At 44.8% G+C, this 24,798-nt stretch overlaps 1 protein-coding gene across 1 annotated transcript; it reads right to left on the bottom strand.

The window, feature by feature from the left end:
* Positions 1–288: 288 nt before the first annotated feature.
* On the bottom strand, positions 289–24,393 carry LOC120839263. The gene is made up of 7 exons (XM_040209522.1): positions 24,376–24,393; positions 2,031–2,197; positions 1,797–1,835; positions 1,261–1,368; positions 944–997; positions 799–843; positions 289–648 (listed from the first exon to the last, which is right to left on the bottom strand). The coding sequence occupies exons 1-7, from the start codon at positions 24,391–24,393 to the stop codon at positions 408–410; spliced, it is 672 nt and encodes a 223-aa protein (XP_040065456.1). The 3' UTR covers positions 289–407.
* Between the last annotated feature and the right edge of the window lie 405 nt (positions 24,394–24,798).

Raw genomic sequence — 24,798 nt, 5'->3', positions numbered from 1 at the left:
CCCCCCCCCCCCACCCCTCCCCTCCCCCCCGCCTTTTGTCGATCAAACCCCAGTTTGGGAAACACTGCTATAAAGAAACCCCGAGGTAAAATCACAGCATGACAATTAAACAACATTGTCTTTGCAATATGTTTGTGGTCATTTGAACAATGTTTTACTTCCTTGTCATAGCGACAAACTACTGAAATTGTAACCAAGAGACACAAATAAATAATACTCTTTAGGTTTGTGGCTTACATAAAGTTATAAACAAGGTATCTACCGACATAGTTGCTTGTACCTAGGTCCACTTTACAACCCTGTTCTGCTGTGGGACTCAAAATATTTGGCCGAGATGTGCCCCATAGTGTAAAAGCAGTTCCAAAATTCTTTCAATAAATTTCCACTAGGCCTACCAATATTGTGATTTATAGAACATCGGTCAGCCCCAGATCCCTGCACTCCTGCTCTTCGTGATATAGCATGTTGTCAAAACTGTTCATGATACTCTGGAATCTATCTTTTGGAATGGCCCTGAGGCGGCAGTCTAATCGCATGCAGAAATGATATATTTCATCTCTCTTTGATTCACTTCTTAGAGCTCTTAATGCACCAAGGTGGCCGACACAGGCCTCCACCAACTCGTGGCTGCGGCCTTCTCCTGCATCCCTGCAAAAGGAAATGTTTCATTTTTCAATACAGTACTGGAAGCAACAACTCTTCAATTAAATGCATTTAAATTATTACACTTTTATTTCGCTTTGTTGCATAGAACGGCTACGGAATGTAAGTTGTACTAAAAGCAGAAAATGTATATACTGTGATGATCTGCGCCTCTTCTGTCGTTTCTGTGTTGTCTGCGGCCTGAGAAAAAGAACCAATAATTGCTTGTTATATGAGGAAACACTTCTTTTAGAAACATAAGCTTCAGCCTTGTTAACTGGCAGAAGGAATGCAGTCCTACCTTTCAGCAGGTAGCCCTTCCTCTGGTGATATGGGCTCTGCATCCATGAAGGACCTACAAGAATTGCGTTTTTAGGGCACAGCTAATACACCTGTCTTTAGATTAAAATATCACTTTTCGACCTAAGGACGACAGTAGCTAGCTGATTTCTTCCCATACAATACTTTTTGTGATATATTTTGATGTAATACTTTTTACAACACTTCAAACACCTTACTACATGCGTAATGTCACTAAATGCGTAAAGCGTGTGTGCACATCAACGTTTTCAGTTCAGAAAAGCAGTGCACATCCTGTCGGTGTGAATTTTCATTTACTCATGTGCAGGTGACTCCTCCAAGCCACAGCCAACAACTGAACTTGAGGCGGTTGAGGGACCCGTCTCCTGTGCTTGCGGCGATGGCTGTTCACTCGTGCTTGTGGAGCTGTAATTTAATTAATGTTTCACTTCTAATGTCAGAGTTTCTTGAAATTTTTTAAAATTTGAATTGTCCTTTTCTTATATGAATTATCCTTGCTCTCTGATATTTCTGTATACTAAATGGGCTTGCTGGATGGCATCAGCTTTTACAGTCTGTTACAAAGGAAGCATAGCAGAACTGCCTCCCCCTCTCTCTCCACGTTTGCAGAGCGGATGCTAGATGCTGGAGGAGGGGAATGAAAAAGAGAAATCTACCAATCATGGGGAGAGGCGATTTCCTCCTCTCTACTCTCCTGCTGTTCTTAACTTGCAACATAATATACTTGTGTTGCAGCATTGTGAAATAAAGTTTGTTCTAGTTTGTGTTTCTTGGCTGCCCAGAAGCGAAGTTGGCTTTTACACACAGAGATAGGTTTGAACGTTGCTGCTTACCTTGAGCTTTTTTCTTCATGTTGTAGGCTGCAGTACACCCTGTAGGAAATATGTGTAGTTAGGTACTGGCAACTACACAAGAACCCATAACTATACTGATGTTTAACATGGCAGGTATTTTTGGCTGAATACATATCTGAAAAACACAGCCATAAAATTTCGGAGTAGGTACATGTAAAAGTTGTGTGCTCCTTCATGAAGCAGCAATCATGCCTGGTTTAAACTACAACTTACACTGCAGACTGCGAGAATGGCTCGACGATCCCTGCCATCTCTTCAAAGTGTGCCCACTTCACAGTCGGGATATCCGCAAGCCCAGCGCCACTCTTGGACTTTCCTTTAACCGCCGCTTTTGTCCTGTAGTACACATCTTTCAGATTCTTGAACTTTTTTTTGGCATTCTACTTCTGGAAAATAAAGGAATGCTCACTATGTTACCGCGGACGAACTTCTTTTGCTCCTGTTGTTCAAAGACAAAAAGAAAAAAGTACGGCGCGAGCTTAACGGAGAATAATCAACACCTTCCCGAGCCGGCTGAACGTTTTTTCTGATCAAAGGCGCCGGCAGGAAAATACAAAAAAACTTAATGGTTCTTCGGAACGTAAAACAACGGCTATATGTGCGCTCCCTCGACCGTGATTTGTACGTCGACGAAAATAATCCCTGGAGAAGGGGTACAAGAGGGACAAAGGACAAACACAAATCTCCAAACACAGCTAGGTGACTGGTGCGCGACCGAAAAAATCTGCCTGGTCCGGGTATCGAACACGGGACCTCTCCATTACAGGTGGAGCGCTCTACCAATTGAGCTAACCAGGGTTTAGACATCAGTAGAGCAGACGGGTTTTATCAGCCGCCATCAGTCTAACACCAACAAGGGTGAAGCTTGCAATTTAAGGTTATGATATAATGCAATTAAATGCAAATGTGCAAGCGAGCTGGACAAGAATGACGAAAATAATCCCTGGAGAAGGGGAACAAGAACCAACAAGGGTGAAGCTTGCAATTTAAGGTTATGATATAATGCAATTAAATGCAAAGGTGCAAGCGAGCTGGACAAGAATGACGAAAATAATCCCTGGAGAAGGGGAACAAGAGGGATCTTGTTCCCCTTCTCCAGGGATTATTTTCGTAGTTAGACTTCTTGTTCCATTTATAGCCCGCTGCCACGCGAATGGAGTAATCCCGTTTTCTATGAACTACAAAATTCCTTGCGTTATGGTGTTCAGAAAGGATAGTGCCACCACAATTTTCTAGATACTTACCTCTAGCGTGGTCACCCGAAAGGTTTTAATTCAAAAAGTTCATCCCCGACAGGTAAACCGATACAAAAGCTCTCAAGATCTATATTATGTTATCAGAGTTTAGTAAAAACGATAACTCCACAAAAAATATAAACACCCGCCCCCCCCCCCCCCGCCGTTTTACACCGAGGAGCCGCCCCCCCTAAAATGGAGGTCTGGATCCGCCCCTGAACCCACAGGACCACGTATTGTATGCAATGAATCAGTTGTCGTCGGTCCCACGGCGGCCATGACATATGACGCTTTCAGCACGTTTTCGAAATGCGATCGTGGCGTGTTCAAGCTTGCTAAAATTATGTGTTATATATCATCTTGTAGTGTACAACATTATCTTTTATCCGATGTAGGATTTGTTTTCCTAGTGCAAAAAGCTAATTCAGAGGGCACCCGCGAACATTGACCTTTTCGGCAAAACATGGTTTCGTAGTACAGTGGTACAGGGTGCACTATTGGAGCAATTTCTTTCTAATTTTAGAATGTTATAGAAGAAGAGTGCGTTCATTGTCAACGGAGGCCCTTTTTTCGTTTTTTATTTTATTTTGACAGATATTTACTTTAGAAAAATTGACTTTGCGGAAGCACTTCAGTCGCGAAGTTTTGGGCGCCTACTCGGTCATTTTATTTGAAACTTTTTACATCAGTTTGTAATTATGGTCGAAAGAGTTACGCTAAATTTCATTGTAATATGGCTTAAACTTTTTTCGGAATGCTCACGTGAAAAGTGACAAAAACCGTTAATTTTGGCAAACTTCATTTGGTAGTACAGTGGTACAGCGCTTAGGGATTGGCACACATGAATAAAATTGTAGGCCCGCAAAGAAAAACATATTCTGCTTTGCAAAGCGAGGCCCTTTTTCTAAATTTCACTTTTGATTTTCCATAAAAAAGGTTTGAATATAGGTGAAATCACGTATTTGTTGATAGTCAAAAACGAGTATTTTGACCCCTTTTGGCAGACATTTAGGCCGATATTTTTAGTATTAAATGGAGATTACTGTTCCAGGTCCTGATTATTAGCCCACATTTTCACTGATCGAGCCTATTTATTAAAAAGAATCATAAAACACAGAAAACACAAATTGGATGTCTGGTTGCGCCCTCTATGTGGCGGTGGCTGAAATGTGACTACGCGAGGTTCAGGAAACTGCCGAGGATGGCGCTGATTCCAACTGTGGTTGCCACTGTGGTTGAAAACCCAACAAAGTCAGGAGAGGCACCCAGGGTTAAAAAGAGGAGAAAACGTAAGAACAGGTATAAAAAATCAGCACAATCAGACATTGGATATATTAACATGCAGGGTGGTAGAAATAGGTTAAAATGGGAAGAGGTAGAGGAGCAACTAAGAAAGGAGGATTTAATGGTGTATGGGTTTGTGGAAACACATCTCAGAGACATGGAGCAGCCACCTTGCAACCCTGACTATGTGTGGGAAGAATGCAACAGAATGGAGGGAACGAGGAAGGGAGGTGGAATTGGAGCATTCATTAAGAAGAATATGAACTTTCAAAGGATCAGAAAGGAGTGCGCCGAACATTTGTGGCTGAAAGGAAAAGTCGCTGGGGAATCAACAGTCCTTGGAGTGGTTTACTTATGGACGGGGACAGGTGCTAAAGAGGAAAACAGAAAAATGATTGATTGCATATCAAGAGACATTAGTGAACTAGGGGAAGGCTCCGAAATAATTATTATGGGAGACATGAATGCCCATATTGAGGGTCTGGATGGGTATACGGACTCAACTGGAAGCATATTACTAGAACTGGTGGAAAAACATGACTTAGTTTTATGTAATACCAGTCAGAAGTGTGACGGGCACATAACTTGGGAAACTGGCAATCTGCATTCAACTATAGATTATGTACTCATGTCACACAAAATATATGGTAAGTTACAAGTAATGAAAATAGATGAAGAAGGTTCCAAAAGTCTTGGTAGTGATCACAAACGTATTAAGCTGAATTTTGCCAGAGAAGTAAATGCTGAAACTAGACAACATAATTCAAAGCAAACTTTCTGCAGCGACAAAGAGTTGGAAATAGTTGTTGAAAGAATAGAGGCAGCAGTTTCAGGGCAACGGCATACAGATTGGACCTATGAGAGCCTAACTAGGCTTTTTTCTCTAGAACTAGACAAAGTTAAGAGTAAACGAAAGGGGAAGCAAGGACATAGACCAAAAAGTTGGTGGGACAAAGAAGTGAAGCAAGCGATACAAAAACGTCAGGAAGCCTCTAGAGAACACAGGTATTCCAAGCGTAGTGGGGAGTCCGAAACGGAAGTAAAAAGAAAATGGGACAATTTTGTAACATGTCGTCGAGAGGCATCCAGTTTGATCAATGCGAAAATTCAGAGAAAGGGTGAGGAATGGATGAGTAATGTAAGTAAGAAAGATAGAAATGCTGCCAAGAAGTTTTGGGAGCACTTGAACTCACTCGGTGAAACAACGCAAGCTAGACAGAGGTTTATACTCTCGCATCAGGGAGATCAATTAGAGGGAGATGATGCGATACAATATATAGGAGCAGTGATGGAGGAGAAATTTTGGGAACGGGTACATGTGGAAGATAGGAGAACCGAAGGAAGTAGCAGTCCAGTTTGTGACATCGCGGATTTTGGACAAAGAGAATGGGAAAAGGCGGAACGAAGAGTCCCTAGTGGCACGTCGACAGGCACAGATGGTATCCCTATCAAGCTGGTGAAGAATTTGGGTCCTAAATCTAAGGCAAAACTAAGGGAGGTAGTGAGTACCATGATAACAAAAGGAAATATTCCAGATGAATGGAGGCTTAGTAGGATGAGTATGATATATAAGGGAAAGGGAGATAAGTCTGATATTAGGAATTATCGTCCTATAACCGTGACACCGGTTATTTACAGGTTGGTAATGCAGATTATAAAGAACAGACTGGAGGAATGGGTAGATTGCGAGGGCATACTGGGCGAGTTACAGAACGGGTTTCGAAAACAAAGAAGGTTGGAGGACAACTTATTTTCTCTAACACAGTGTATAGAAATAGCGCAAAAAGAAAACAGACAGCTCTGGCTGGCATTTCTGGATATCAAGGGTGCCTATGACAATGTGAACCAAAGAAACCTGTGGGACATAATGGAGAACTTAAACCTAGATGAAGGACTAACAGCACTATTAAGGAACATTTACAAAGATAACAAGGTGATTATAACATGGGAAGGAAAGGCGACAGGGAAAATAGAGATAAGACGAGGCCTTAGGCAGGGGTGCCCGTTATCGCCTTTGCTGTTTATGTTGTATCTGAGAGGATTGGAGGATAGACTAGAGAAGAGTGGGCTTGGGTTCAACCTTTCTTACAGTAAGCTAGGCCAAAAAATTCAGCAATCCTTACCGGGATTGATTTATGCGGACGATATTGTACTAATGGCTAACAACAGGACAGAGTTGCAGGAATTAATGAGCATCTGTGGTAGGGAAGGAGAGGAATTAGGTTTAGAATTCAGTAGCGAAAAATCGGCAGTCATGATTTTTAACGAGGATGAAGTTGAGAGGCTGAAGATACAGAATATTACAGTTGAGAGAGCTAGTAAATACAAGTATCTAGGAGTATGGATATGTGATGGTGCAGAATATCTCAGAGACCATGAAAAGTATATAATAGGTAAGGGCAACAGAAATGCAGCTGTAATGAAAAATAGAGCACTTTGGAATTACAACAGGTATGAGGTGGTGAGAGAGATTTGGAAAGGGGTCATGGTGCCTGGCTTGACTTTTGGAAACGCAGTGCTATGCATGAAATCCGAAGTGCATGCGAAACTAGAAATAAAACAGCGAGGAGTAGGTAGACTGGCTTTGGGGGCGCATTGCAAAACGCCAAACCAGGGAGTACAAGGAGACATGGGATGGGCATCATTTGAGAGCAGGGAAGCGGTGAGCAAGGTAGAATTTGAGGATAGGTTGAGGCTAATGGATGGGGAGCAATGGGCACGAAAGGTTTTCAGCTATTTATACATGAGGAGTGTAGACACAAAGTGGAGACAGCGCACTAGGAAATTAAGAGGAAGGTTTTTGGGCTATAGCGAAGATACGGAAGAGCAAGTCTCAGTTAAGAAGAAAATTAAGGCCACAGAAAGAGATCGGTGGCTAGAGGGAATGCAGACAAAGACTGCTCTGGAAAGCTATAGATTAAACAAAAGAGTTATTGCCAAAGAAAGCATATATGACAATTCTAGGGGAAGCTCATTGCTGTTTGAGGCAAGAACGGGTGTTCTGCGAACCAGAACATACAGAGTGAAGTACCAGGAAATTGATACAGTGTGCACTGCTTGTGGAGAGGAGGACGAGACGGCTGAGCACTTGATACTCTACTGTAAAGGGCTTCACCCTATGCCTACCGAAGACAACATAGATTTAATAAAGTCATTGGGTTTTAGAGACAGCGAAGGGAGAGTGGATTTCAAGACTGTAGAGATTACCAAGCAAAGATTAAGTGAATGGTGGCAGAAATCGAGAGAAAACTAGGTATTTTCTTAATCACTGATGGCAAGGGGGTTTCATAGCCTCACTTTCTTTGCACTGCGGAGTGAATATAGATTTCACATTTAAATATTCTAAGCTTAAATGGTAAAACAAAATGGCTAGGTGGCGTAAGCTACCGCCCGATCCAAAGGGCTCAGCCGTATTCATCCATCCATCCATCCGTTGCCAGCTTCGGAAACTGGTTGTACACTTGGCTTCTTCCGTTTCTTGCAAAATAACGTGCTGGAAAACTTGGTCGAAACTCGTGAGGTCCTTTATAACACGGTACTTTCTGCTAATATAGCTTTTAGGAAGAATTTCAGTCGCTTTCATATTGTTAAACGATTTTTTTTTTTTATGCGAGGCTCCACCGGTTCAGTTTGCTGAATAAATTGTTCACGGAATCGATATCGAAGTTTCAAATTACCGAGATGCCAAAATCGCCAGTTCTGCGTAGATACGCAGCGTGACGCACGTGCTTCTGGTGCGTGTGCACGTACGTGTTTGCTGCGTAGTTCTTCGGTTGCTGCGAGTTTTCGCGTATTTATTGTGCACTGCTTACCTCCGTCTGCGCACGCATCTCATCCTTGTAACTACCCCTGCTCTGTTTGCCTAGAGTGAAGTTTGTGTCTGTCTTTTCGTTCGCTGACTAAGCTCGTGTCGGTGTCCTTCCTACTGGCTGCTGTTCGTGTTTGCGTACCGTGTGTGTCGCTTTGATTACTAGGTCCCCTGCTTATGGGGTGGAGCAAGCGGTGGGCGTCGCGCCAGGGGTGGGTCGTGATTGGGGAAACAGCTTAGCAGCCGACGCCGACTTCGGCGCGTTTCTTCTGCGCACGCGCGTACTGTCATTGATATCGCTACTTCGCGCCGTGACGATGCGCTGATCTACAGGCCGGTCGGCGCTCGCGGTCGGCGCTCGCGTGATATTGTTGAAAATTCTCGAGCGTGTATTTTACGTTTCGAAAGCCATAATAGAATTAAAGTGGACATTTGGCCGGCAGCCGGCATACCGTGGCTCTGAAAACAGATTGCTAGGAGTGCCCTCTCATTCGCTGGTTCCACGCTGGGTGCGCGCAGTCCGTGCTTCTGGCCTCCCCGGCCGCCCAAATGCGTTTTTCTGATGCTTGTTTTGTTTTCAGTAAACAGACAATAGATTCCTGCTGATATTCTCCTTTATAATCTTCACTCTTGACAGCTCTTTAGTGTTGGAAGGAACTCCGTCAAATTTGACGATAATGCATGTGTAAGTACAACTGGAACCTCATAGTTGCAAGAATACTTTTCCTGGATTGTCTGCATTAGAGTGCCTCCATGTGCGCTTCGCGCACATGAAGGCTCCCTAGTCTGCACCTTTCTGATAATATGATCGGTCTCCACAAATTGCACTTCCCCGCTTCGGGAGCACGGCCAGCGGTGGTTCTCTGTCGGTCATCGAACCTCACACACGTGAAGCGTTGTCAAAGCTGTGATATACCGGGCGTTTTATTATTCTGTTTTTTTTTTTTTTTTTTTGCTGAAAGAAATTATACTTTTGGTATTCCCGGGGATAACATTATCGGCTGCGGCGGACGTAAAGGAACGAGCGTAAATTGACAGTTAGTGGCCTAATAAACTAATATTTGCCATTTGCGAACGCTGGAGAGGGGGCGACCTCCTCTCCCCCGTTCGCTCCGCTGAAGTGGAACAGGGTGGGAGGAGCTCCCACTTCGTTCTTGACCTGTCACCGACTACAGTTGCGAATTCCACTTGTCATTTTGGAGCGATGACGAGATAGAGCTGAGTCATGTATTGCGTTCTCTGAGATGAAGAACGCAATGCGCGCGGAGTTGCTCCACGTATGCACCAGTCACCAGTAAAAACGACCTGTCCTCCGAGGAGGTCGAGCGAGACGCCGGCTGACATGGGGGTCGGTCACCTCACCGTCACCACCGTCTACCGTGCCTTCAAAAACACGGGGCGCAATATGTTTCTGCAGTATAACAAAAAATTGAACAAACAAGGTGCAAACTTTCATTTTTTTCCTAAGTGTGGTTTGCAGGGCTGAACCGAATACAAAAACGATACGCCGTGCTGGGATGACGTCGACTACAATGGTACACGATCATAACAAGAGCACAAATCCTGCCACGTTATTTTGCTACAGTGATAAGAGCATATATATCTTTGTCCGCGATGCGGCAACAGAGACATTATTTCCAAATTAGAGTTCGAAGTTAGCCTTCGATGCTAGCACTGACCAACTCACTTCATTCACAGGGTGAAAACGTGAAACTTTGTATCATTCGGACAGAGATCGAAAAATAACACGCACCGCTTCAACTTGGACACCCCAAAATGATTAACTGTAGTGGATCGCACGCAAAAGCTTCGCGTACGCAATAAAATTGCCGGTCAGAAGTACGGTTCCGCAAACAAAATCAACATATGAGTCATCAAATTATGAAGAAAAACCAGGTGTGAGCGTGCCGAAAATATTCGACAATTATTGTTGTCAATATTTGTTTTTCTATCCACGTGTTTATGTCGCAGTGGAAAGCCGTGAAACTCCCTATAAAATTATTTTGGGCAGTGTTTCCGACGGTGCTCGCTCGATCGTAAAATGTCGCTTTATTGCTACTTTGGCGAATCAAACAAGGAAGCCACGTTCACCTACAATGCCCTGTCCACAAGAAAGGAAATCGAAATTTTCGCTTCGTTTTCTTTTTTTTTTTTTATATTCTTCTCTTCTGCACGATATAGGGTATGAATTATTATCGTTCCCTGTACTCTCGCTGCGACGAACAGTCCGATAAACGAGTCACCCTATGACAAAGATGGGGGTCCCGAAAATCTCCTAAAATCGTGTTTGTTCTCAGAGACACATCCGTGTGTAAGAAAAACCGCGGCCCTCTCCACGAAGTACGGACATATTTGATAAATAGCGTTGACTTGAGGTTGAACTTTGCATTTGCTTTGTAAACACAAGCGTGACGTCACGTGCGCATCCCACGCGACCCGACTGAAGTCTGAACTGGTGTACTATGTGTGGACAATAGGGCATTATTTTGACTTCCCGGCCGCGACGACCTTGGCGAGGGAGGACAGATGGGGGTCCCGAAAATCCTAGAATCGTGGTTTGTTCGCAGGGACACACACATCCGTGTGTAACAAAAAAACGCGGCCCTCTCCACGAAGCTTACACAGGCATTGTTGTGTGACTACTGAAGATGCCTCCCGCAAGGGAGGCGAAACTGGTCAGAACTTCAGCTTGGGCGAGTTGGTTATTCATGATTCATGGAGGCGTTTATTCATGGAGGCGAAACGTCTATTCTCCGTTTCACCTTCCGTCCGAGCACAGCGGACGCTAGGAGCCATCCCAGCCAATGCGGCGTTGAGGGAGTGCCATCCGACCTTGAGCTCCCTGTGTCGCCCCGCCCCACGGGCAGGTCACGCGACTTTCTCCCGGCGCTGGATCGGCTGGGATGGCTCGTGGCGTCCACTGCGCTCGGACTGAAGGTGAAACGGAGTATAGTGAAATTGTTTTTTCCTGTTCTGTGAAGTCGGTGCTTTTATTTTAATTATGTTACCAGTCGGCCTGTGTGACCAGTGCTCATTTGAAGAATCGCCTTTGTCTTTTTTGAACCCTAACAAAAACACCCTCATAACATTTTTTTTTACTGTTCGGCTACGTTGGCATAGCCTATAATCGACATAATTTTTGCGAAAGCCTACTTTTATTTTATAATTATCTGTAACCATTTCTAATTGAAGAAGTGACAAGTATAATAATTATATTATGATTTCATATCAAAATTCGACGAACCGGGAGATGTGAAATTCGGCGAAACAGCTTTTCAAAAAAATATCCGGTGCCCGAAACTTCCTTATATTAAAATGTCTAACATGTGTATGTGTTCTAATACAGAAGATGAGTGCAATGTGGAAACTGAATGGCCTCACAAACAATTGTCAACGAGTTGGAATTTTTGATGAATTACCCTTTGTCGAGTCATCCTACTACCGATTGGCCTCTTCAATCAATTGCCCGTCGACAAATATTGTTGTTGGTTTATTTGCCATCTGCTGTAAGGGGAGAGTGTGGGGCTCGTCAAGCCGACATCTGCCAGCATTTTCATCACGCCTCCAGCGCCTGTACCGACTGACGCCGACGAGTTGGCCTAGAAATAAATACCCACGGACTATACTATAGCCGCTAAATATCTCTACGCGAACATGATTTGTTTTCAAAGGGGCACCCGCCTGTCGGTGCTTCTTTGAATTATACATACGTCACGGTCAAAACGTTCCGCAGCTAATGAGTGAAGGCCGACCAACTTATTTTGTCCAAATGTCCGTGTATGGGAGATGAGAATGCCACTGCGTCAAAGGCAAGACGTGTGCGAGCGTCGCTAAAAATAGAGACCACTATCGATGTTTTAGTATACATGGTTTCATTCTTAGTCAGAGCGCAAACAGAGGTTAGATGTCACGAAAACACATACACAAAGACAAAAAGCACTTTATCACGGCGCATTGTATGAGTTGTTATATTAGTGGGTGGAATCACCCAAACAAAGATAGTGAACGCCGTGGCGTTTAGGTGTTGAGCTGTTGGTGATGCTTGATCGGCGCAATGTGTCAGTCGAGCTCCAACTGAGGGTGATATGAGGCGGGGCAGCTCTGTGGTTTTACTTGTTGTGTTGCATAGTTAGTTTCGGCCGTCAGCAAATAGTGAAAAATATCTATCTACCTCTCTCTCTCTCTCTCTCTCTATATATATATATATATATATATATATATATATATATACAAAGGCAAAAATGCGTACTGTCAGAGTTACTAATTCGAAGTTTACTACGACGTTTCGAGCGGGGACCACTCTTCATCACCTAATGAAGAACGGTCCCCGCTCGAAACGTCGGAATAAACTTCGAATTAATAACTCCGACAGTACGCATTTTTGACTTTATATATATATATATATATATATATATATATATATATATATATATATATATATATATATATATACATTTTACTAATACAATGTCTGGACATTTACACTTACCAAGTAACCATTTTCAGCTGTGATTTGAGACTGTGTTGCGCTTATCCCGCTCTTATTTATTTATTTTTTGTTTCTCTTGTTTCTGGCCTTTTTAGTATAGGCTTCCACCAGCTCGCTTGCGCGTGAACTCTAATTTCAAGTGAAACAAGTTTGTAAATTAGGGCGACACTATATAGGTTTGAAATCCTATACCAATTTTATTGCCATTTGGTGAGCCACGTACGAATTTTGAAATATATATCTTTTCATCCAAATAATCGATTAGTAAATCGAATAGCGATTCGGACGAATTTACTACGGCGGGAAGAACGAATTTGCAAATCTCATGGCAATTAGGAAATTTCAGCCATCCTTGGTTTCCGATTGGTCGCGCTCAGTAGCGGCTCCCTCCGCACAGAGTAGCCTCGAGTCAGAATTCGTGGAGTCTCTACTGACCGGCCAAAAAAGTGCGGCGCTTCAACTGCTCCCGCCCAGACGACTTGATGTATTTGTATACGCCCATGACATCGGCCGCGATCGGCGATTGAGGTTCCGTTAGCCGACGCAAGCGTCAGCGGACGTCTCATATTTCCATACTCTCATACTACAGAAACAAAAACAACAACAAAAAAATCATCCAGTTCATGCTCACTATGTTCACCACTGACAAGATAGTCGGTAGTTTACGAGTTTCCGTGCAAAGCCGATCAAAACGAGGCACCAGATCAACTTTTACGGCTGCCATCAGGAAAGATCTGGCTTGTCGCGTTCCCTCAACGTCACTCCGAATATTGTTTGTGCCCCACGCACCATCCTCTTGTAGCAATATTTTTATTGTCCCCATGTGATTTCTTTTTTATGTTCTTACTGGTGTTTGATCATAATTCGGTCATTGAAATAGTTTTTGCTGCCGACCCTACCATTATTTTGACCCTCTGGCAGCAAAGGAATATTATGCCGGCATTACACACGAAATAAGAATATAGACACTCCGTCCCATATCTCAAATTACATCACAACGTGTTTACACAACTGTAGTGCAGAGGTACAATGAGCAGGGTCTGAGAAAATATTAGTTTCAGTATTTTCAAAAGAGCGACGAAACAAAATAAAGAAAGGACCGCCAATCGGCAGCGCGTGCAAGCAGAGGCAGTAGTGACAGGAAGCGCGAGGTATGTCTTTCGTACGGCCGGCATCAACTCACGCACTGTCCGAAGATGTACTCTGTTTTATTCGTAGGATTGCAACGCTGCGGAATGGAGGCGTGTGATTTCAGAAAGCGCGTCCTACCATTTCTACGCGCGAGTGCTCCTGCAACCCAAGCATTGTAAACAGTTACGTCCTCGCGCCCGTGCCTTGGCCAGCCCCGTACACAACTTATGCAGTATCGAAAAGGCATAGTTCAAAATTGACGGTCCCATTTTTCCATACCGCTTCAAAACCCCATCTCGCTCAAATCACTTGGCAGCCGGACAATTTTGGCAGGGGGCCTCAAGTTGGGGATTATCCGGTACATTGTCCTCCCAACAATGAACGTGGGCGCGACGCGCCAGAGGGTGAACACGTGAAAGGAGGGGCGTAAGAGTGGAGAAGGAAACTCAAGGTCGCAAGCGACGGGAAAAAGGGTTTCGAAATTGGCGCGCAGGTTTTGCAGCATTTGCTCATACGGACAGCCAACGCCGCCCTGGTGGTTCAACTAATGTTTTGTTCAAGATGGCCGCCGTGGTACCGCAGCCTTAACCTGTCTCGACCACGACATGCTGGCAGCGGTGGGATCCAGTGTTTCCCATGAGAAAAACAAAGGCTATATAAAAATCATAGGAGACGAGTGAACATTGCAGCATGCGCTTCTCCTATTTGTATTGCAGCCACCAACAGCTTGTCAGCTACCCTTGAATAGACCCTTTTCAAAAGTGTGCACCAGCTATACTATGTTCACGCTGCCGGACCAATCAGCCGCCTGCCTCTTATCACCCAGTGATGTGATTGCTGCGCCAATTGTGCCAAACTGCGCCTAAGTGCTTATTCTGCTACACTTGCTACATTTGATCAAAATGTGAGGAATTTGCACCAACATTGCTCCAGAACTTAAGTTCAATTAAATAATACTGAAAATATAACAGCTGCAGGCCTCGCTGCCGGGGCGAATCGTTAGCGTAGGCTCGTGCGGGTTTTCAGGACTTTCGATAATCGTCTCAAATAACATACTATTCGATTTGATTTTGCACCAAGCACTAACAGTACTCAGAAGTTTCGCAACAAGTCTCGTGTTCGTGGTCTGTTCTGGTGGGTTAGTTAGCTTTGTTGAGTGCGCTTCTCACCGCATCGTGGTGTAATGCAGTGAAGCAACAATTGCAAATTAGGCGTCGCTATGTTGCCTGTCTTGCTTCGCCACAGGCTACAGCACACCCGCGTACTAAGGGGAAAGGTACTCCAGAGCGAGGCAGGGTGCAAGAAGGTATAGACCTTTTCACCCTCCGCCGCATGGGCGCTGCCATCTTGGAATCACGTGATGCTGCCGCCATTAGGTTGCTTAACTTGTTGCTCCGCTCTCCCGTCCGCGCCTTGGCGGATGCGTTGAATTCGTGTTTTTCGTCGCGTTTCACCGCGTCTCTTGTCTTACTCCGTAAAGTGTCGTCCGATACTTATTCTTACCATGCAATTGCATTACACCATTATGCGCGCAACTTCTGCAGTTGATTTTGTAACACGTTTTAAATATTTTTTTGCCGCAGGTGTGCGGGATACGTGTGAAAAGGTTTTATAGGAACAGGGATCAGCGTTAGCACTTGCACACATTGAATACATATATGACTTGAAGAGAGCCTCGAGGGTTCAAATACCAGTAACTTGTGAGAACTGAGGTTTGGTTACTAATAAGGGCGGAACATTTGCAATAGGAAGCCCAATGTTATTATATATATGAGTGCGCATTGGTGTCAAGGAAGAAAACAAAAACACTCAGCATAATTAGCCATGTGTTTTTCTTGAAAACATTGTGTTTTGTAGTTCCAACAGATCGAAAACAGTTTCTTTTGATTACACTAGGGAACTAGTGGACAAGGCGCGGGAACAAACATTTAATTTGAATTATTTTTTATGCTAGAAATAATGGTACCTTAACATTAGGCAACTTGTTTGTTTGCAATATCACACCTATATCTGTTTTACGTTCTTAATCGCGTGTGTGACATAAGCGTTCGCTTTATCGGTTTATTTTTGAATTCCACGGAATTGTATATCGTGCTTGGTCCCATGTCCATAGTCTTTCAGTTGCTTAAGTCATTTTTTTAATATAACCATGCAGTTTCAATTAATTTATTTCAACACACATATTTTACCTCCCCGCGTAAGAAACTGTCACAGACAGCTTGATAGTGCCTATGATTCACAAAATGTGACGCCGAAAAGAATCCTTCTGCATGAAAATCACCCGAGTGCAGCCGGTTGTAGACTTCGAACAGGGAGTTACTTTCAGTAGATGGCGATGTCAAAATATGCAAAGCGCATCGTTTCAAATCAGTGAACAGCTTTCTACACAGGTCCATTGGGTGGCGCCTGGCGTTCGACTTCAGCCAAACTTATTGGAGATCATTTCTTTTGCGCTCTTCAATTTAATTCGGCAAATTTTACGGAAGATGAATATCAGACTTTATTTGAAGTATGGCATTCGCTTATCTTACCATTCTCATACCTTGAGAACGTTGTAAGCAAATGTCCAGATAACAAAAAGTTTATTTTATAAGGCCAATATTTTGAAATGCTGTAAATCAGTACTTTTGTTAAGGAAATTTTCTAGTCAGCCTAGGCTGGTCTATCAAAACATTTCTCAAACGCTTAATTTCTTTAAATAAAACAGGCCGAGACAATATCACTTTTTTATATTATCTACGTGATTATATTAAACTTTTCTAGTCATTATAAAAGACGTTTCCAGTCTCGAAGTTAGAAAAGGTTGGTGTACGGAAACCAAACATCGAACAGTAAACTCGTCAGTTCATCTGTTCTTGGTGATTCAGCAGATTGTTAATCATGTTGTCGACCTGATTTTTCACTAAGCACTCATGCAATATAGTCTTTTTCAATATAAGATGATCAGTTCAATATCTGACTTGAGCGCGAGCTATCTACTTCCGTACCGCTCGGTGCACGCACAGCCAAAGCACGGCGGCAGGCAACGAGCGCACGCTGCAGGCGGAGCTTGTCCTGCTCTTTATTTTTTTTCTTCTTAAAATTAGAGTCCGCGGGTACGGCCGTGGACAATGGTAATCCTCCCTGTGCATCAGCGCAGTTTGTTTCACCGCCGAACTTGGCCGAAATTAACGATGGACGGAATCAAACGCATATAGTGTTAGTAAAAAAAGATCGCAATTTAGGCTCGAAACCACTTCGTGGTTTGCCAAGTGGCTTAATACTATTGTTTCATTCGCTGTGTGCTACTAGAAAGAAATTCATATAGCAAAATTAATCGAAAGTGGCATGAAACAGCATCACAATAGCGTGTATACGTTGAAACCGAAACCGACCAAATTGAAGCAACCTAATGGCGCCGAGTGCGCCAGCGCCCTCTACCCGCCGGTCAGGTAGGTTTATTTTTTATGCTTTGTCTTTTTTGTCTGAATTAAGAGTTGCAGTTTTGTTACAACCCCTCTTAGAACTTGAAGGTCACATAAATCTAGGTGCTCAAAATGATTGTATTTTAACATTTTTTCAGTGGGGTTTCGTGCCTAAAATAATCATCCACGGCAGTTTGCGCTGTTCCTCATCAGTCGTCGTCTTGTTGCCGTGTCTGGTGCTTCCGCAAGCAACTAAACAGCTGGTGTTTGTTCTCCTAATATTTGCTATCTCTCCTCACATTTGCAGTGATAAAAATGAAGTGTGCGGTTGTGCTCCAAAAGCTCTTTTTGCTTCTCCAAAATGAACTTTTGGCTGCTCAAACAGCTGCTCCAAAATGGCTATGACCAATCATATCACTGCTTTTATCACCTGACCCAACTCTTCGCGGGTGGGTATGGGTTGTATCAGAATTGGTAAAAAAATTGCGACCCACTGTATCGAAAATGATACGCAGAAATTTGAAGCAATGTTACTAAGCGGACGGGACTCAAAAACAACAGCGAACGGAATAATGTGGTTGCGCAACACTTTCTGAGCAAAAAAAAAAAAAAAAAAAAAAGTGCTGAATATAGGGCAGGACGGCTTACTGTTTTTCGAGTAAAATGCGCCGACGGTATGCCTTCGAGCAAGACGTCGGCCGCGTAGCCTCCACAAGCCATGCTCCCTTGACGCCTCGCCTCTTTCTCATTTTCCTCCTTACTCTCCTCACTTACCATGCCAACGTGACCACATCACGTGACCGTAGCTAGCCTTCGTCTTGCTATGGGGTACTTGAACACACATGGAGAATAGAAGGGTAGGAGAGGGCATGACGTCGGCCGCGTAGCCTCCACAAGCCATGCTCCCTTGGCGCCTCGCCTCTTTCTCATTTTCCTCCTTACTCTCCTCACTTACCATGCCAACGTGACCACATCACGTGACCGTAGCTAGACTTCGTCTTGCTGTGGGGTACTAGAATACACCACAGTCTAGACTTCGACCTGATAAAACCTACCGGACGGAGCGCGCGCAAGCCTGCAAGGAGTCCTTCTACAATCAACCATCCATCTCACACGTGACATGTCACGCGCACCAATCGCCAGAGATCTGTGGTCACGCTGGGCACAAAATCGTTTAAACTTTTTATGACTAGGCTTCACCAATATTGCAACGTGCCCCCTCCTAGCACTTCTATCCTCCTTGTGAACACACCACAGTCTAGCCAGTGGGGTGAAGCTCTCGGCTACTTCCGTCCCGCCGCGTATACTTATGACGTTTGTCCGGTCCGGCGAACTGCTTCCGATTGCCGCGCTCCCAGCGGCTGTTGGCACTTGTTATTTCATTTTAAATAAAATTGATTCATATATCTAATGATGCGAAATACAGGTGAAGTTGTTTTGAACGTGTTAATGGCTTTGAAGCTTGTTATCGTAACTTTCTCTTTCACTCTTTCAACGTGTCTGGGCGCGCTTTCTCTCTCTCCGAACCCGCGCCTCTCGCCTCGAGATGCGCTGGCCGCCGGCGCCGGGAAGTCGGTGGACCGTGAACGCGCGAGGGATGCGAGGGACGCGAGCCGGCGAGTTGTTTCGCTTCTGGGAGTGCGTCGCGGCGCGAGATTCGTCTCGCGTTCGTGCGCGCGCGGCTATCTTTTCTTTTTCGTGGGAACTTGTTGTTGGTGTAATGTGGTCAAGCATGGATTTTCGTCATCAACACACCACCTGATGTGCCAAGTGGGGAAACAATGACTGCCGAAAGCCGGGATATCAATGGTTTCGAGTTCGAATGGACGTGCGGTACGCTCTTTTGGTCTTCTCTTGCTTAAGTTTCTGATTAGATGTTTGCAACAAAACCTAACTGTCGCAGTGGTAGTGAGTAATGGCTACAATGGTTTCCAATCACAAAACCAAATCCTATCGTTGTTCAGGATTGCTCTTCACTCGCCGCGAGAAATATGTCATTGTCAAATTACTGGAGACTTCTGTGTAGACTTTTTCATATCAAGATCGAGCAAATATGCTCACTTTAAATGATGGCAAACTTTTTGCTGTGAGCTGTTTATTTGGCACTGTTGTCAGCGATTCACGCGTCGTTCGCGAGGAGTGAAAATATGAGCCTAAATATTTTTCGATTAACTGAGGATGAGCGATAGAGCGATCCGCTCTGGTTTCCCGTTTCGTTTAGCAGTGACTCACTCCTAAATTTAAGTGATAATATTAAAAACGAATGGGCAGGTTCTCGATGAAAACTCAATACCAAAGAGCTGAACTGTTTTTCTTGGTACTCATTGCTTAGTTTCCTTTAGTTGCAATTAGGACACCGTCGTCGGTCTTTACTTATATGCTTACTTATATAATCAAATTTGCAAGGATGCATATCATCACTTTCGTCGCACGTAACCTTAAAGGGACCATGAAATGACCTTTTTACTTTTTCCAGATAACTTTTACATTAAACCGTCAATGTTCACTGAATGCCGAACAGGCATCCGTTTTCGTCTCGGTTTATTAACTTCTACACAAAAAATTATTGAAATATCGACTTTTTCATTCTCTCCAACTGACCGCAAAAGAAGCCGTGACGCAGGCCGTTTCCGGAACCGGAAGTTCTCTCGGCAGTAGGAGAATGGGAGTGTTAGCGGCAACGAGTTGGGGTGCGCCGGTAGGTTTTACTGCGCTGATGTCACCGACGTATTTCCTGAATCGGCGCCTCTCATCGCCGCATCGCAGCTGAGCGAAATTCAATGAGATATGTTGCGCTACAGCGACAGCATGGGACTAGTCCCATACGCCGGTATGCCTGTTGAGAAGTGCAGCGAGTCTTCCGGTGAAGACTCCAGAAGTCAACCACCCCGTCATTGTTGGCAGAAGGGCCGGCCCGTGTCAGTCGTTTGCAAAGCGACGTAGATGGCGTTTTTCGCGGCCTCGGAGATGCAGGAGCGAGCCGACGTTAAAAAGGATATGTTTGAACTACGAGTGTCAGCAAGAGCCACGTAAATACCTGTTTACACTCGGAGCGGACGCGCGCGCTTGATGGAAGTCTTGTATTCGCGCTGTTTGTAAGTGCTTCGGGACCGTTCTTTTACGATTGCAACTCGATACTGACGCGACACTCGGCAAAGAAAGGTTGGACCGGGGTTGTACGTATACCTCCCACGAACTCTTATAGCTCGACAGTGACGTGCAGTCTGTCAGAATAAAAATGGCATACCAATAACAAAGTGTACATACCGTGTTACGAAGGTAATCCATACGGCGTTTATTTCAGCTCTATATCACACAAAACAAGATAGAATCGACGAGAGTCCCTTTTCGACGAGCGTTCGTCCACACTGCCTCGGAAAACAAGGGGAAGAGATTGACCTCACCTCTTAATCTAGAATTGAGGTCAGTGATCAAACTATAATACGGGAAGGGTCCACAAGGGTCGCGCGGGCATATTCCATTTAGCACGCCAGCCGATCGTAGGCAGACGGTCTTGCGACGAAGCAACGCAGCGCCGAGTCGGAATGCCTGCTAGGCCTATACGCTTCGTCGGAGTCGGTGGATCCAGCGTTCTTGTTCGTCGTGGTCTGTTTTAAAGGGACCATTAAATGACTTTTTTACTTTTTCCAGATAACTTTTACATTAAACCGTCAATGTTCTCTGAATGCCGAACAGGCATCTGTTTTCGTCTCGGTTTATTAACTTCTACACAAAAAATTAACGAAATATCGACTTTTTCTTGACCGCAAAAGAAGCCATGACGTACGCTGCTTCCGGAACCGGAAGTTCTCTCGGCGGTAGGAGATGGGAGCGTTAGCGGCGACGAGTTGGGGTGCGCCGGTAGGTTTTACTGCGCCAATGTCACCGACGTATTTTCTGAATCGGCGCCTCTCATCGCCGCATCGCAGCTGAGCGAAATTCAATGAGATACGTTGCGCTACAGCGACAGCATGGGACTAGTCCCATACACCGGTATGCCTGTTGGGAAGTGCAGCGAGTCTTCCGGTGAAGACTTCAGAAGTCAACCCAACTGTCATTGTTGGTAAAAGGCGGCCAGTGTCAGTCGTTTGCAAAGCGACGTAGATGGAAACAAATTGCCGCGGCGTTTTTCGCAGTCTCGGAGATGCAGGAGCGAGCCGACGTTAAAAAAGATACGTTTGAACTACGAGTGTCAGCAAGAGCCACGTAAATACCTGCTCACACTCGGAGCGGACGCGCGCGTTTGATGGAAGTGCTGTATTCGCGCTGTTGGTAAGCGCTTCGGGACCGATCTTTTACGATTGCAACTCGATACTGACGCGACACTCGGCAAAGAAAGGTTGGACCGGTATTGCACGTATACCTCCCACGAACTGTTACAGCTCGACAGTGACGTGCAGTCTGTCAGAATAAAAATGGCATACCAATAACAAAGAGTACATACCGTACGTTACGAAGGTAATCCATACAGCGTTTATTTCAGCTCTATATCACACAAAACAAGAAGAGAGAATCGACGAGGGTCTCTTTTCGACGAGTGTTCGTCAACACTGCCTCGGAAAACAAGGGGAAGAGATTGACCTCACCTCTTAATCTAAAATTGAGGTCAGCGATCAAACTATAATACGGGAAGGGTCCACAAGGGTAGCACGGGCATATTCCATTCAGCACGCCAGCCGGTCGTAGGCAGGCAGACGGTCTTGCGACGAAGCAACGCTGCGCCGAGTCGGAGTGCCTGCTAGGCCTATATTCTGAGAGCTTCGTCGGAGCGGGATTCGCGGCTGTTGTCGCTCTTCTCGGGTGTTTGTGGATCCAGCGTTCTTGCTCGTCGTGGTCTGTTTTAAGTACATTTTTTTTCTTGCTGCTTGAAGTCGGCACGCGCGAGATGAACACATAGAAAAATAAACGTTCAGTCAGTCAGAGTTTTGAGAGGAAGGAAACCAAAGGAAATAACCGTTCTAAGTCGGCCCTGCCCTACTGCGCACGCGCAGTAGTTGCTTCGTTTACCACACGATAGATGGCGCTTGGCTCTCAGCATTATCAAATTTGGCAATTTTCGCCACACATCTCTAATTATGCTACAAAATGTGGATCTGAATATTATTTAACAAAACTTTTAGGAAACATTCGCCGGCTATTTATTGTTTACGATCGCGGTGCTGGTGAGGTAGGCTCTTACCCAATAGGCGACCTGGATTTGGCTGACGTGCTCCATTTCCGCGCATGCATCGTAGTGAACAGGCGAAGGAAGGAAGGCGCAAAAGAGTCCAGTTTTCTTTTAAAAGTTCTATAGCGAATAATTTTTTTTGGCTCCCTAGTTTTGTGTTTTTGTGGTTCTTTTCACACCTTTTACGACGTGCGGTGGATGAAATTCGATTTTAAAATCATTTCATGGTCCCTTTAAGTACTGTTTTCTTGCTGCTTGAAGTCGGCACGCGCGGGAAGAACACATAGAAAAATAAACGTTCAGTCAGTTAGAGCTTTGAGAGGAAGGAAAACAAGGGAAATAAACGTTCGTCGCTGGCCGCCACCCAAGTAACTGTCGGCCCTGCCCTACTGCGCACGCGCAGTAGTTGCTTCGTTTACCACACGATAGATGGCGCCTGGCTTTCAGCATTATCAAATTGGGCAATTTTCGCCACACATCTCTAATTATGCTACAAAATGTGGATCTGAATATTATTTAACAAAACTTTTAGGAAACATTCGCCGGCTATTTATTGTTTACGATCGCGGTGCTGGTGAGGTAGGCTCTTACCCAATAGGCGACCTGGATTTGGCTGACGTGCTCCATTTCCGCGGATGCATCGTAGTGAACAGGCGAAGGAAGGAAGGCGCAAAAGAGTCCAGTTTTCTTTTAAAAGTTCTATAGCAAATAATTTTTTTTGGCTCCCTATTTTTGTGTTTCTTTTCACACCTTTTACGACGTCCGGTGGATGAAACTCGATTTTAAAATCATTTCATGGTCCCTTTAACGTTTTATCCTGTTTTGTTGTTCATTTCTTTGTTTCTCGTGTGCAAAACAGTGAGGAATTTCGTCTGTATTTTCTACTGTCTGTTGAATAAAAATGAACGCAAAAGGACAAGCATTGCATATTTTTTGTGTATGTGTCACTTTCGTTGCTTTGCTAGGTTTCTGCTGCTTTGCTGCTGGTCTCGCTTTTCAGTGCTGGCTTGTGTGCGTTTCAACGCACATTAACCAGCACTGAAATGTGAAAACCAGCCGCAAAGCAGCAGAAGCCTAGCAAAGCAACGCGCAAACCGGGCAAAAAAAAAAAAAAAAAAGCTACGATATATATATTTTTAACTCTAGGTGGCGCAAGCTACCACCCATCCATCCAAACACAATGGCGCTGCCGTGCAGTTTCGGTTTTGGTTTCGCTGTACCGCCATGTTGATTTTAGTACAGCCACCGGATACCAGGGGATTCAAATGGCGCTGCGGCCTCCCAGGGTTTTCCAATTTGCGTTCCATGGGCGGTATAGGAAGTTGCACTCCTCTGGTCTAGCCTTCGATCTGATATACCGGTATGGTATATACCATACGTATGGTATATACCATACGTATGGTATATACCATACGTATGGTATATACCATATGATATACCGGTATGGAAAGACGGATCTCTCCCACCTACGCGCGCTCCTTCACCTTGCCCCCTGGTCGATGGTGCTGTCTGAACCCTCTACCCACAAAATGTACAAGCTCTGGACTGACTTTATGACTGCAATCCAGACGGAATGCGTTCCTCACTCGCCAGCCTCGAAGAAAAAGAGGCCTCCGTGGATCACCACAGACATTGTAAAACTTGCAAGACGAAAGCGCCTACTCTTCAATCGTGCTCGAAAGCGACACTGTACATCTAGCTACGTTGAAGCGAGAAGTTTGCAAAAAGACATAAAGAGGCTGGTACACATATCTCATCAGGAGTATGTCACCAGCATTGCAGCCCGAGCAGCCAAAGAGCCCAAGCTGTTTTGGGCCTACGTCAAATCCCAAAGAAAGTCCTCTTCACCTGGCCACCCAGTCTTCAAACACAACCAGAAACTTGTATCAGACCCCCCCACTATAGCCTCTCTGTTTAGTGAACACTTCTCCTCAATTTGGTCTCCCCACACGACTTCCGCCTCACCTCTACCCCGAATGCCTCTCGTACCTCCCCAAGCCTCCCCCTCCCACCCAGCTAATCCCGAGTCGTCCCCTCCACCTGGAGCCTCTCTGTCATCCCTATCCATTACCAAAGAAGACTTGGAAGAATCACTGTCCTCCCTTCGCCCAGCACAGAACCCTGGACCAGACCGAGTGCATCCTGCTTTTGTCCAGCTCTCCGCCCCTCTGATCAAGCCCATCCTGATCCACATGTTTTAACGCATAGTCGACTCTGGCACCGTACCTCTTCAATGGAAGAGATCCATCATAACACCCATCCACAAAGGTAATGGACTTGACACCAACAACATTGATTCGTATCGCCCCATCGCCTCCACTTCAGTTGTGAGCCGCACACTGGAAAGAATAGTAAATACAAAAATCCTGAACCACCTGGAGGACAATGGCTTGCTAAATCAGGCACAACACGGATTTCGAAGGGGACGCAGCTGCGACACTGCCTTGGCAGTAGCAGTTCACA

This window comes from Ixodes scapularis, unplaced genomic scaffold, assembly GCF_016920785.2.
Source record: "Ixodes scapularis isolate PalLabHiFi unplaced genomic scaffold, ASM1692078v2 PGA_scaffold4__175_contigs__length_147842914, whole genome shotgun sequence".
Lineage (NCBI taxonomy): Eukaryota > Metazoa > Arthropoda > Arachnida > Ixodida > Ixodidae > Ixodes > Ixodes scapularis.
This window is presented reverse-complemented; position numbering and strand designations above follow the sequence as displayed.